Here is a 13,251-nt window from a genome sequence, read left to right on the forward strand (position 1 = left end):
ACCCTGGCCGATGTTGGAGTTGAGGGCTGAATGCGAGGGCCCAGCAGCGAGGGCGGGGGAACCCCAGGGCCGAGGTGGCATCCGAGGCCGGGTGAGCGCTGCGGGGAGCTGGCCTCTGGCTGGGAGGGGCTCAGGAGGGGGAGCACACAGGCCCTCGGTTGGAGAGTTTGGGGTGCAGGGTGGGTGTGTGTGTGTTCCAGCGCCCCCAGCCTGCTGTTCTCCCAGTGAAGGGGGCTGCTGTGGACCTGCACCTGCTCCTGAGGGTGGGGGACGAGTCCCTCCCCTCCTCTGTCCAGAGCGTCCGAGCCTGTGCGTGCAGCTGTCTCAGGCTGTTGTCCAGCTGAGTGCCGCCAGCCGGGCCTCCTCGACGACCACGGTCACTGGGCTGGGCTGGAGGGTGCGGCCTGGGTGGGGGCTGTGCATCCCAAATCTGGTCAGCCCACGACCCCAGCTGGGGTTCGGGGTTCACGGGCCCCTCCCTCATGCGGAGGGCGATCAGGGCTCCGAGCTGGGGGTGACCTCTCTCCTCCCCCCGCCACAGATCGCTCCCCAACCCACAGCCCCTGGAGAGGACAGAGCCGGCCAGTGGCGCCCACAGGGCCCGGCACACAGTCAGTGTGACCGGCGGGAGGGTGTGCCCCCCACCCCACGCTCCGGAACTCAATTGCGCCCAGATTTCTCTGGGCGCAGGGAACGCACTTGAGGATGTGGTCGTGCTGGATGCTGGGCCCGTGGCCCTCATTCCTCAAGGTGGGGGGTGTGCGAGGCAGGACGGTTCCGGCGGGCCCTGCCTTTGACGGGACGAGATGTAAACTGCCGTGGACCTTGGCAGGCAGGTGAACAAGCAGGTCGGAGCTGCTGCTGAGACAGGGACTGCAGCCCCTGGATTTCGTGCTGACGGCTCGTCCTGGGCTCCAGGGAGCTTAGAAGCTCTGAGATGCAGAGAGAGGCGGGGAGGGGTGACGCAGCGGAGGTGCAGGCGGGCCGGGGGAGCTAAGCCCAGGGCTGGCAGGGGGGCGCGAGGCTTGGTCTGTGCGTTTTCCTGCCTGGGGGGTTTCGAGCAGGAGGAAGAGGTGAGTGCAGCTGTTGGCCCTTCCGTGTCTGGTGGGGAAGGCCTGCCTGGGACACCGTCCAGAGTCCTCTCCGCCGGACCTTAAAGGCACCGGCAGCAGGCGGGTGGGGGGCCCCAGCCTGGCTCCCACCCCCTCCCTTGCATGGACGGTGGTGGACAGCAGGCTGCAGCATGCTTGGTGTGTGTGGCCACCCTTCCCTCCCTAGATGTCCTTCACGTGGGGCCCTGGAGCTGCTGGGGGCCCCGGCAGGAGAGAGACCAGCATCCTGGCTGGACTGCTGGGACTCCCGGGGCCGAGACTCGGGCAGAGTGGCCTGTGGTTGCCGTGAGGCCTGGGGTGCAGGCCGTGGCTGGTGATGGTGTGTGCCCTCGAACGGGGGCGGCCAGGAGGACCGGTTCCTTGGAGACTGTTTTATTTGCCCGGACGTAATGTAATAGAGTCCACTGGATGTTTTTCCCCCAGAGGCCTCAGAGTTTAAAATTCCAGCTCTTGGTGTGGGTGGGCTCCTTCTCCAACCGTCGACGATTCCAGGCATCAGAAGTCGCAGGGCTTCCTGGGAGGGCGGAAGCTGCAACTCAAGCTGCTGAGTCCTGTCCCGGGCGGGCAGGCCAACAGCGTGAACTGTGGCCGGCCGCCCTGGGGCTTCTGTGCAAGGCCTGAGTTTGGGCCTTCGGCCCTGAGCGGGCCCGACGGGTCTGCCTAGACCCGAGGGCTCCAGGGTGGACATTCTCCCTCCCACAGAAAGTCCCTCTTGGGGGTCCTCCCCTCACCTCCAGACTGTCTGGAGGCCCCTGGGCAAAGCCGGCCGGTGAGTGGTGGCCAGAGAACACGGTGGGTGCGGCGGGGGGCTGGGCCAGCCTTTTCTGACGCTCTGCCACCCGGCGGGTCCCATGGGCCTCCGTTCTCCTCCAGGGACACGACCCTCTGCCCCCCGCAGGTGCCGCGGCTCTGCCGGTTCGTAGATGGTCCCCAGACCCGGGTGACGCAGGCGGGGTGAGCAGGACCGTGCAGCCCCGCGTGTGGTCACAGCAGCAGGCCGCTCAGGACGCGGGCCTCTGGGGAGGAGGGTGGCTAGTTCAGGGCCAGGGCCACGTAGCGAGTGACCGCATCCCGGGCCTGAGAACAGCGCAGTCTGCCCCTTCACCGTTCTGTCCAAAGTCAAGGACGGGCAGGGGCTGCGCACTCCTGGCGGCTCTTGGGAGGGTCCTCCTGGCCTGTTCTGGCCCCGGGGGTCCCGAGTCCAGTCCCCGGGGGCCCCGAGTGTTCCAGGCTGGTGGCCACACCCCTCCTGTCTGCTCCGGCTTCACGAGGGACACGGGTCATTGGCGTCAAGGCCCCTCGATACTCGGGAGGGCCTGAGCGCCTTCACTTGGGCATACCTGCAGAGACCCTTTTCCAGATATGGATGGACGCAGTCGCAGCCTCCAGGATGTGAGCCTGTCCTTTGGGGCCACCATCTAGCCCATAACCAGGTGACCCCAACTCTGATGGTGCCAGAATTCAGATCTCAGTGAGTCTGTGGGCCCTGAGTTGGAGCAGGGGTTAGAGTCACCAGCAGGCTCTGGAAGGTTCTGGATGAAGGAATTAACATCTCCTGCCTGGGGCAGGCCCCAGCCTGGCCCCTGGGCCCTAGAGTCACGCCCCCAGACCACTCCGGAGAGCAGCGACCGGACCCCGGCCCCTTCACCCACACTGAGACACAGGTGACTGGCTGTCAGGAGAGGGCCCTGGGGAGTGTGTGGGGGCGGTCAGTGCCCCGTGGGTGTCAGGGAGGGGTCGGGGCCGGGGGCTCCGTGTGGCTCCGGGTCCCCGTGGGTGGGCGTGATCTCTCTGTGGCCTCCACGTGGACGGCAGCCTGATCAGATTCTTTGAACAGGAGCCTGAGGTCTCTGTCTCTGGGGTGGTCACGGCGGTGTGTTTAGGGCTCCCAGGCTGGGGCATGTCACGCAGATGGGGGTGGTGCAGAAATTTGGGGCACCCTTCGCCCAGGACAGGCTCAGTCGCAAGGAGAGTGGCGGACCCGGTGTGGGGTGTCCTGCCAGGGCTGGGAAGGCTTTGGGGAGTGCTGGGGGGCATTTGCACAGGGCCTAGGGGTGAATGGAAGTTTCTGGCACTGGGGCCATGGGATGTCCCCGTCCCTCACTGGTGGGTGAGGTCCTGTCAAGTACACTTCCAAGGCGTTTCCACACCCGCGTGAGCTGGCTGCGGCCACAAGGATCAGGGTCCTTGACTGCTGAAGGACTCTGCAGGTGGTGGACGGCAGAGTCCAAGGCTGGCGCCCAGACCTCTGCCCGCTGCTCTGCCTCTCCTCCTCCCCAGCTCTTGGGGTCCAGCCCATCCCGTCAGCCCTTTGGGGAGCAGTGAGCATTGTATATCATTTTTATAAGTGAGTGTTCAGTTCAGTTCAGTTCAGTCACTCAGTCGTGTCCGACTCGTGACCCCATGAACCGCAGCACACCAGGCCTCCCTGTCCATCACCAACTCCCGGAGTTTACTCAAACTCATGTCCATGGAGTTGGTGATGCCATCCAACCATCTCATCCTCTGTCGTCCCCTTCTCCCACCTTCAATCTTTCCCAGCATCAGGGTCTTTTCCAATGAGCTGGCTCTTCACATCAGGTGGCCAAAGTATTGGAGTTTCAGCTTCAGCATCAGTCCCTCCAATGAACACCCAGGACTGATCTCCTTTAGGATGGACTGGTTGGATCTCCTTGCAGTCCAAGGGACTCTCCAGAGTCTTCTCCAACACCACAGTTCAAAAGCATCAATTCTTCATGGGTATACAAGTGAGTATAGTGAATATATATATGTAAGCAAGTATAGTGAAGCTCCAACACTTTGGCCACCTGATGTGAAGAGCCAACTCACTGGAAAAGACCCTGATGCTGGGAAAGATTGAGGGCGGGAGGAGAAGGGGATGACAGAGGATGAGAAGGTTGGATGGCATCTCCAATTCGATGAACATGAGTCTGAGCAAACTTCGAGAGATAGTGGAGGACAGTTCATGGGGTCACAAATAGTTGGGCGACTGAACAAGAACAAGCGCCTGAACAAAAGCAAATACGTGAGCACAGGGTGAAGCTCTGGAGCGGGAGAGGCCGCCTTGCCAGCGTGTCCAGCACCGAGACGCCCTCGGCTGCCTCTTGTGGGCACTGTGGTCCAGAGGCTGGTCTTGCTGGAGCTGCTGGAGCCGTGGTCTCCAGCCCCGGAGCCTGGAGGAGGGGGGATCGTGTTCAGGGGATTCTCCATGCCCGGCCCTGGGTGCGGGGTTGGAGTGGGGAGAACATCCCGGGCGGGGAAGACTCAGGCTATGTGAGAGGACACAGACATTTCGAGTCCTCAGGGGTGCGAGGGGAGCCAGGAGGGGTCACAGACTGGGGAGGCCCTCGCAGGCTGAGCCTGAATGGGGCCTCTGCAGGTCAGATAGGACTTCAACTGAGCCTGGCTGCTGAAGGTAGGGTAGAGTGGAGGGAAGAGAAAAGGGGTTCCAGGCAGACATTAGCGTGGCTGGTGGCAGGAATGGTGTGTGCGGGACCCTGGCTGGTAGAGTGGCAGAGGTGAGGTTGGAGGGGGGAAGCTGTGTCCTGGTTATGGGAGGCCCCGGAGCCTGGACCTGAGCTGGGCTGTGTTCCCAGGGAAGCAGAGAGGCCTCGAAGGTGCTGGAGCGGGATGGTGCCACCAGCAGACCTGTTGAGGGTGTTGGCTTTGGCCCCAGGGTGCTGGGGGGATGGAGGCGGGGCGTGAGGAGGCTGGGGGCGGGGCCTGCGGGTTCAGGAGCGTTAGGAAGGGGGGAGGGAGGAGGGCCAGCTGGGGTGGGTGGTGAGGATGCCGAGGGGAGGGTCTGAGGAGGGGGGCCTGGGCTGAGCTCCAGGGCTCGTTGCATTGGAGGGGAAGGCCCCCAGGTGGGGTTCAAGCCTGTCCAGAGCCGGATCAGGTTTACCCCTGGAGGCGGAGTCTCTCTTTGGGTCTAGAGCCCCTGTCACACTTTGGGACAGACTTGCGGTCAATTTCAGCCCTCTGCCCGGAGGTCTGTGCTCTGGGGGCCGGAGTCGGGCCGGGATCTGTCACCTTTCTGCAGCCCACGATGGCATGTGCACCCGGGGATGGCTCTGGAGCCTCTGCGTGTCCAGGGAGGCCGAGGTCACTCAGGGTCAGGGAGAGAGGGGCCAAGGGTGATAGTCACCTGCGAGGCCCCTGCAGGACGCCTTACCTGGCGGGGGAGTCCGGATCCGCACACCAACCCTCGGCGGTGTGTGCGCGCGCCCATTTACAGATGGGGACACTGAGGCACGGAGCGGCCTGAGACGTGCCCTAGTCTGTGTCTGAGCGTGGTGATGCTGGGGGGCCTGACCCCCTCGGTGCCCAGCCCTGAGCCTCTTGGCACCAGGCCTGAGTGGGGCGGGGCCCCGTCCAGCTCTCAGCGGCCTCCGGGACTCCTTCTCGGGGCGTTTGTCTTCAGTCTGTCCCCTCCCAGGCTGAAAAGCGGGCCCAGTGCGTCCTCGGGGACGGGCAGGGTGGCCTTATGGGACCATCTGAACATGATGGCGTGTGAGCCGCATCCCACATCTTTACGTGGGAGAAAGGTGGTCCGTGGGCAGGAAGCGCGGCTCACCCGAGGCTCCCAGGGACGAGTCTGGCTCGTCTCAGCCTCTCCGAGCCTCCGTCTCTCATCTGCACCGCCCCGGCTTCCTGTGCCCCCGCCTGGGAGGCGTGTGCCACGTGGTGACCTGGACCCCGGCCCCGGGGTGCTCAGGCCCCGTCCTCGCCCAGGCTCCCGCGGAGGTTGCCGGAGAGCCAGCAGCCTCGCAGCCTCTCGTGGGTTGGGACTGACCCCACCGGCGGGTCTCTGGCCAAGGAGTGTTTGGTGTCTGGTGCAGTGGGTCGTGGGCCATGGGTCACAGTGTCCCCTAGAGGGGACCCCGAGTCTCACACTCCCAGGGAGAGACTTCTACTGGCCAGACTGGCCCTGCACGGACTGGGCGGGTGGCACCGGCCCCCGCTTCCGTGATGGCTCCGGGCTGGCAGGTGTGCTTGGCAGAATTCTCCCAGTGGTGGGCACTCTGTCTGAGCCGTGTTCTTCCTGCCCGGGCCTCTGAGTCTCACCCTGGCAGGTCCCGGGGGATGGCAGGGACCGTGCAGTGAGTGGGGCTTGGGTTTGGGTCTCCACCTGCTGTTCCCCGGCCTGCACCTCAGCTCCCTGTCCCAACGCGGGAGTGGGGACACCCGCTGACCCTCTCTGCTGTCCTCCTGCACCCCTGGGGGACGGGGTGGAGGTGGGGACAGGCAGGCCCTCTCTGTGGCCGGGTCATTCAGGACACCGTTTCAGAGCAGGACCCTCAGCCAGCACTTGGGGAGATGATGCAGAGGAAAGCAAGGCCCCAGGCTCGCCCTGAGGGGCCCCTCACTTGGGCAGATGCCCAGTGCATCCCTGCGGGAGGGCTGGGGGGAGCACAGGAGGAAGGTGGGTCACCAGCGAGAGGCCTTGGCTGGAGCAGGGTGTCGGTGGGTGACTGGGAGCCGGAGGCCAGCATCCACCCAGGGACAGAGTCCAGGGTCGAGGCTGACGCCCCTGCTGTCTGCTCAGGGTGGGGTTGGGTGCCCCCCTTCCCGTGTGCAGGGGGCGTTGTCAGGGTGATTAGGATGAGCTCCTGGCCTTTAGCAGGAGCTGCTCCGATCATGTGAGGTGCCTGGCCCGCATGGCTGCATCCGACTGGGTGGTGGCGGGGTGGGGTGGGGAGGTGGCTCGCTGGAGGGTGGGAGGAGCCTGTGTGGTGTTTGTCCTTGTTTTTGGTTGACCGTGGCCAAGTCCACATGGTGCGCACTCCATCACTTAAGCCTCTTCTGCAGTTCAGTGGCAGTGAGCACGTTCGTTCACGTGGCTGTGCCCCCATCACCACCGCCGTCCCCAGAACCTCTTCCTCGTCCCAGACTCTGTCCCCGGACACCAGCTCCCTGCTCCCCTCCCCGCCCAGCCCCGCACCCCTTATTCTGCTTTCTGTCTCTGATTTTGACAACTCTGGGGACCTCATATAAGTGGAATCACTCAGGATTTGCCCTTTTGTGACTGGCCTATTTCCCTTGGCTCAGCAGCCTCACCGCTCATCTGCGTTCAGCAGGTGTTAGAATTTCCTTCCTTTTTAAGGCTGAAGCAGATTCCGCTGTATGGACGGACCACATTGTGTTTATCCATCCATCTGTCGATGGACACTTGGACTGCGTCCACATTTTAGCTATTGTGAATGATGTTGCTGTGAACACGGGCAGGCAAATGTCTCTTGGAGACCTTACTTTTAATTCTTTTGGGTGCGTGCCCAGAAATACACTTGCTGGATCAGATGGTGGTTCTCGGTGGAACGTGTTGAGGAGCTGCCACACTACTCTCCACACGACTGTTCGATGTTAGGTTCCCACCAGCAGTGTGCGAGGGTCCCAGTCTCTCCAGACCCTCACCAGCTCTTGTTTTCTGTTTCGTTTCTGTGTGTTATTTAAATAGTACACCTGTTATTTACATAGGTTTAAATAGCCACTCCTAGTGGGTATGAAACCATCAGGTGAGATTTCAACTTCATTTCACATGAACTTATTTCATTGCACTTTCTTTCTCCCAAAATAGAGGCAGAGACAAATGAAACTTTAATCAGTAGATGTTTCACTCTATTAGGAAACTGCAAAATAACATCCCAAGGCTCAGTTAGCTCTGCCAGCTTTCTGATTGATAACCAGGGCTGTGTGGAGGGAGCTTTCTAGAACCTTCTCAGCAGGAAAGTCCTTCAGAGTCCCTGTCCCCGACTGGCCTTTGCTGTGTGGTCTTTGTCAGCAGAGAGTGGAATTCTCTGAGGAGCTGGGGTACCGAGATCCAGGGACAAAGGTCTGGAGCCTGGAGATGAAAGCCCGGATCTAACCGGGCTCATCGGATATTTGAAGGAAGGTTTTTCTTTCTCATGGCTGGTGACTCTTCGAGTTGAACGTGATGCTTCTCCCCTAGAGATATTCTTTCCGGGGAGCAATTGCATTTATGACCGGAGTGAAATTTGCTGCACCCCCTTATGACCGACAGCGTCTGTCTCTAGAAGCAAAAGGTGGCCGTGAACCCACAGGTAGCTGCTTCCTACCGGGCAAGACGCTCTGCTCCGAATCTTAGTTTTCCAAGTTACTTATTGCTGGGAGACAGATGCCCCCAAACCTTAGTGCTGTTTCCTGGCTGCGACTCTGCGGGTCAGCGGTCTGGGCGGGGCTCCCTCTGCTCTGAGCGGCCGACTGGAGTCACTTGGGCAGTGGCATTTGGTGGGTGGCCTCAGGCGTGGCCTGGGGCCCCGGTGCTGGCTACTGGCTGGGACTCCTCAGTTCTCCTCCGGGCCTTACCTTCCAACAGGACGACCCGGGTGGCTGGTTCCAAGACAGGGAACCTGGGGGTTGCCAGCCCCTCGTGCCTGGGCCCCAAACCGTGTAGAGTGTCCCCTCTGCCACCTCCTGTGGTCCAGAGCCCAGGGGAGGGGCTGGCCCCGCTTCGGGGTGGAGTGGGGGCTTCACGGACATGGATCAGAGGGGGCGGGTGGGAGGGGCATGGTGGCAGTGATCACACCTCTTCAGTTCAGTTCAGTCGCTCAGTCGTGTCCGACTCTCTGCGACCTGACCCCATGGACTGCAGCACGCCAGGCCTCCCTGTCCATCACCAACTCGCAGAGCCTGCTCAAATGATGTCCATTGAGTCAGTGATGCCATCCAGCCATCACATCCTCTGTCGTCCCCTTCTCCTCCCACCTTCAATCTTTCCCAGCATCAGGGTCTTTTCAAATGAGTCAGCTCTTCGCATCAGGTGGCCAAAGTATTGGAGTTTCAGCTTCAACATCAGTCCTTCCAATGTACATTCAGGACTGATTTTCTTTAGGATGGACTGGTTGGATCTCCTTGCAGTCCAAGGGACTCTCAAGCGTCTCCTCCAACACCACAGTTCAAAAACATCAATTCTTCGGTGCTCAGCTTCCTTTATAGTCCAACTCTCACATCCATACATGACCGCTGGAAAAAGCATAGTCTTGACTAGACGGACTTTGTCGGCAAAGTAATGTCTCTGCTTTTTAACGTGCTGTCTGGGTTGGTCATAACCTTCCAAGGAGCAAGCATCTTTTAGTTTCATGGCTGCGGCCACCACCTGCAGTGACTGTGGACCACACCTGCACAACAGGGCAAAACGGGCCAGGCTCTAGCCTTCCTCCCCTCCTCGCGGACAGACGAGCAAACAGGAAACACGGAGACACTTTCCTGGGGAGGGCATCTGAAGGCAGGGGCCTGGCTGCCCGCACCCCCTCTTTCCATCCACACTCAGTGGGGGCCCGCTCCTGGCGCCTGGCCCCGTGAAAGTGTCCCCGAGTGCCCAGGGGTCGGGGCCAGGAAAGGCCGCGTCACAGGAGCAGAGTCAACAGGAGGAGGGTGGGTGCGTGTGGCTGAGGGGTGTTCTGGGCGAGGGCGGGGCGGGGGCTTGCGGATGTGGCCACCCCCGGGGAGGTGTGCCAGGTGGGCCATGCACGTTTGCTCCTCAAAGCCTGGGGTGGAGAGGGGAGCCCGGGGTGGTGAGCGGTCAGCGCTGGGTCTGGGCGGCCTGGTCTCTCGGTCGCGAGGCTCGGGTGGGCCCCCTCAGAGATTCACGTCCCCCGCGGGAGCCCCTGGGGCTGCCAAGGACGGGGGCGGCTGGCGGCCAGTGCAGGAGCAGGAGCCCGCAGACGCCCGCGGAATGCCACCGGCTCCGCTCCCTCCTGTCACGCAGTTTTTTATAGTCGGGGGACTGGCTGTGCCAGCGCCGCTGCCAGCTGACCATAAGCTCGGGATTAGAGGCCTGGCCCCAGCTGAGCGGGGCGGTCGGGACAGGGCCTCCTCCTGTCCGCCCGCTGCCGGCCAAGGTCCCGGCTTGAGTTCCTGGTCAGCAGCCCCCCCACCCTGGGGCCGGGAGAGGGAGAGACCCCGCCCAGCCCCGTGGGCAGCGAGCCTCAGGGGGGCCCCTAGAGGGGGCCCGGCGGGCGGGCGGGGGTGTCGCTGCTCTGCTCCTGGCCGGGGCTCCGTGGTGCCTGTCCCGGCCTCTGTTTCCTGGTCTCTCCAGCGGGTGTGCCACCAGCTAGGGCCCTGGGGGGCCGCCCAGGGGCACAGCGGCGTCACCACGTGTGGGGCTGGCCCGGGCCCTGGAATCCAGGGCGGGCGAGCGTGACCAGGCCGGTCACCGCCCCACCCCGAGCGCCCTCTTCCTCCGCGCGGGGGCCGGCCTTTCTTTGGGCAGACAGCAGTGAGGCACGAGGGATTCTTGGGCGGTGATGGCACGCTGGGCGCGTGGCCCGCGGGACCCGGTGTCCCCATTCACGCGGCCGCGGGCCTCCATTCACGCCAGCGGGCTCCACCCAGGCTCCCGCAGGCCCAGGCGCCCCCCAGCACCCTCAGCCCCCCTGGGGCCAGGATCCTAGCTGGCCTCCCCCTGTCAACAACAGTGATCAACAAAACTTCAGTCACAAGAACAGAGGAGAGTTTTGTTTGAGCTCCACCTGAGGACTGACCCATAAGCCTGCTTGCCAAATGGCTCTGCAGAAGCAGGGGTTTTCAGCGGCTTTATCGGAGTTTATCTTGTCAGAACAAAGAACATTAAAGAAGTCAGGGTTACGTGGTTTCACGCTTCCTCCTCCCCCAGAAGAACGGACCGGCCTGTGCCCAGTGAGTCTGCGTGGCCTTGGCACCTGGGGAGGGATGTCACCCTGGATGGAGAGCCAGCACTGTCTTCTTTAACACGGACGTTTTTACGTCTGGTTAGGGTGCCCTTTGCTTTCATGATCAAAGCAGATGTTCAGTGTATGTTTGATAGGCTGCAAACAGGCGGCTTCGGTTAGCATCAAATTCAGGTTAACTCCTGCGTGAGCCACCGTGACCTTCCTGTATCTCAAGATGTGAGTGTTCCTTTGACCCTCTCTGCGGGTGGGAGTGCTCCAGGGGTCCCCACCCTGAGAACACGCCCGGGAAGAGGAGAGGCCTGGAGGGGGCCAGGCCGCTCAGCACAGCCCCAGGTGAGGAAGCCAGGCCCCACAGCCGCCTCCTGGGGGGTGCACCCGCCCTTGCCACCCCTCAGAGGAGCACGGGGTGTGGGAAGTGGCTGCTGGGCGCTCTGTGCAGACAGGATGCCCTCCTTGGCCTCCGGCCACCCTCTACCATTGTTTTCATCCACCCCGTCCAGGCTGCTCAGCCCGGCCCGGTGCCTGCAGGCCTGGGAGAGCTGCGTGTGGCCGCAGCCTCCTGGGCGAGTTGCGTGTTTTCCCTGGCGGGGAAGAGGCTCGCATCGCCCTGGTGCAGGGGTTGGGGGGGGACTCGTGGATTTGCTTGGCTTCAGCGGGAGCCTCCATCTGGCGGCCCACGCCCACCCCACGGGGGTCCCACGCCACCGATGCTCTGGGCCAGGCTGTCAGCGGGGTCTGTCCTCCCCCTCAGGGGCCGGAGTCTTCTTCCTGTCCTCCGCCGAGGGAGACCAGATCAGCTTTCTCTTCGACTGCATTGTCCGAGGCATCTCGCCCACCAAGGGCCCCTTCGGGCTGCGGCCTGTTCTTCCAGGTGAGTGCGTGGTGGGCGGAGGGGACGCCTGGCCTGGCTGGAGGGTTTGGGGGGCTGCTGCTGTGAGCCCCCGCGGGGCTCCCGGGATGGGGGGCGCTCACACCCGCACAGCCCCTTTTTCACAAGATGCTCAGAGGCCGCGGCTTTGGGGCCGGGACAAGTTACCGCGGCCGTACTGGGTGGACCAGTGCGAGGCCAGAGCCTGGAACCGCACCTCCCCCCCAAACACCTGAGTGGGGCCTGCCTCCCAGACCTGGCCGAGAGCCTTGCCCGAGGTCGCTGGGATCGGCTCTCTGGCCCCGTCTGAGCCGGTGTTCGGGCTGGAGGCCGCCTTGTGAGGTGGGGTCTCGGTGCCTGCATGTCGGGGTGGTGGGGGTGGGGGCCCGCCGCTCTGAGCTGGCCTGGCCTTCTCCCAGCTTCCCTGGCGTGGGCGGGGCGCCCCTCTCATTCCAGTCCTGGGCTGGGGATGCTGCCGGCCCCCGGAGGGCATGCTAGCCAGGCACTTCCTTGCGCCGGGTGAGCTCTGTCCCCCCCGCTCGGGGACAGCTGCCCTGGGAGGGACAAAGGTGGGCCCTGGGCATCGCCGCCGCCCTGCACCGAGGCCCTCTGGGCGGTGGTACCTGGGACTGCCGCTGCTGCCCTGGCCCCAGTGAGGTGGCGCTTGTCCCCTGGTCCAGGTGGGAGACCAAGACCTGCGTCAGGCAGCAGGTGGTCACCGAGCTCTCAGCTGTGGCCTTCTTGCATGAGCCCTGCAGCCGGACGGGGGTCAGGTGGACCTTCTAGGGAGGCTGGGGCTGTGCCAGGACCCCCTTTCCCCGCCTCAGCCCCTGGGCCCCCAGCCCTCAGTGAGTCAGAGGGAGGCGCGGGTGATGGATGCAGGGACAGGGCTCCTGGGACCAGAGCCCCCGCTGCCCAGGCTCTGCTGGGTGGCATGGCTGTGCCCTCTGCTGGCACCTTCCTGCATTGCAGCCACAGGTGTGGCGTGGGCGGCGTGGATGGGGGAGCCTGTGGACAGGGCAGGGGTGGACACGTGGGGTGTGGATGGAGCTGGTGGGGCTCTGCTCTCTGAGCCTGGCTGGCATCCCACCGAGGCCTGTGATTGTCAGGGACTCTTGAGACGTGGCCTCCACTGGCTGCGCAGCCTTAACCCTCGAGGATCTTGGAGTGTCTCCTCCAGCTGACTGCGGCTTGGCGGGGACCCATGCAGGCCCCAAGGCCCGGAGGCAGGAGCTGCCTCAGACAGACAGAATTGCGAGGAGGAAGGGAGAGATTAGAGTTCTGAGTTCCCGCCCCCGCCCTGAGCACATGTTCTGTGTCTTCCCACCTGGGCCCCATCGTGACTGGGGTGCAGATGCTGATGCCAGGCTTGGGGAGGGCGAGGGGTGGGGCCGCGAGTCCGTCCAGTGCCAGCGTCTTGCAGACCCGTCAGCGTCCTGACCACCCTCTGCAGGGACTGTCAGCTTCGGGCCAGGGACATCAGCTGGTGGTTGAGGGGCTGTCCTTTCCTTGGGACAGGGGACCTGCGCTGGGATGTTTGGGGTACCCTGAGCTCGGGGTCCAGTGGCTGGTGCGCAGGCATGGTGGGGGGGGCGGTGGCTGG

At 63.4% G+C, this 13,251-nt stretch overlaps 1 protein-coding gene across 5 annotated transcripts in view; it reads left to right on the top strand.

The window, feature by feature from the left end:
• The window catches only part of DOK7 (docking protein 7), a 34,201-nt gene that overhangs the window by 12,440 nt on the left and 8,510 nt on the right, over window positions 1–13,251 (top strand). For all 5 annotated transcript variants that reach the window (XM_065914568.1, XM_065914565.1, XM_065914569.1 and 2 more), the window contains one exon: window positions 11,532–11,651. In XM_065914568.1, the coding sequence (XP_065770640.1) occupies window positions 11,532–11,651 (120 nt within the window). The remainder of the gene's footprint in view (window positions 1–11,531; window positions 11,652–13,251) is intronic.

The sequence above is a fragment of the Muntiacus reevesi genome, chromosome 22 (assembly GCF_963930625.1).
Source record: "Muntiacus reevesi chromosome 22, mMunRee1.1, whole genome shotgun sequence".
In the NCBI taxonomy this organism is placed as follows: Eukaryota; Metazoa; Chordata; class Mammalia; order Artiodactyla; family Cervidae; genus Muntiacus; species Muntiacus reevesi.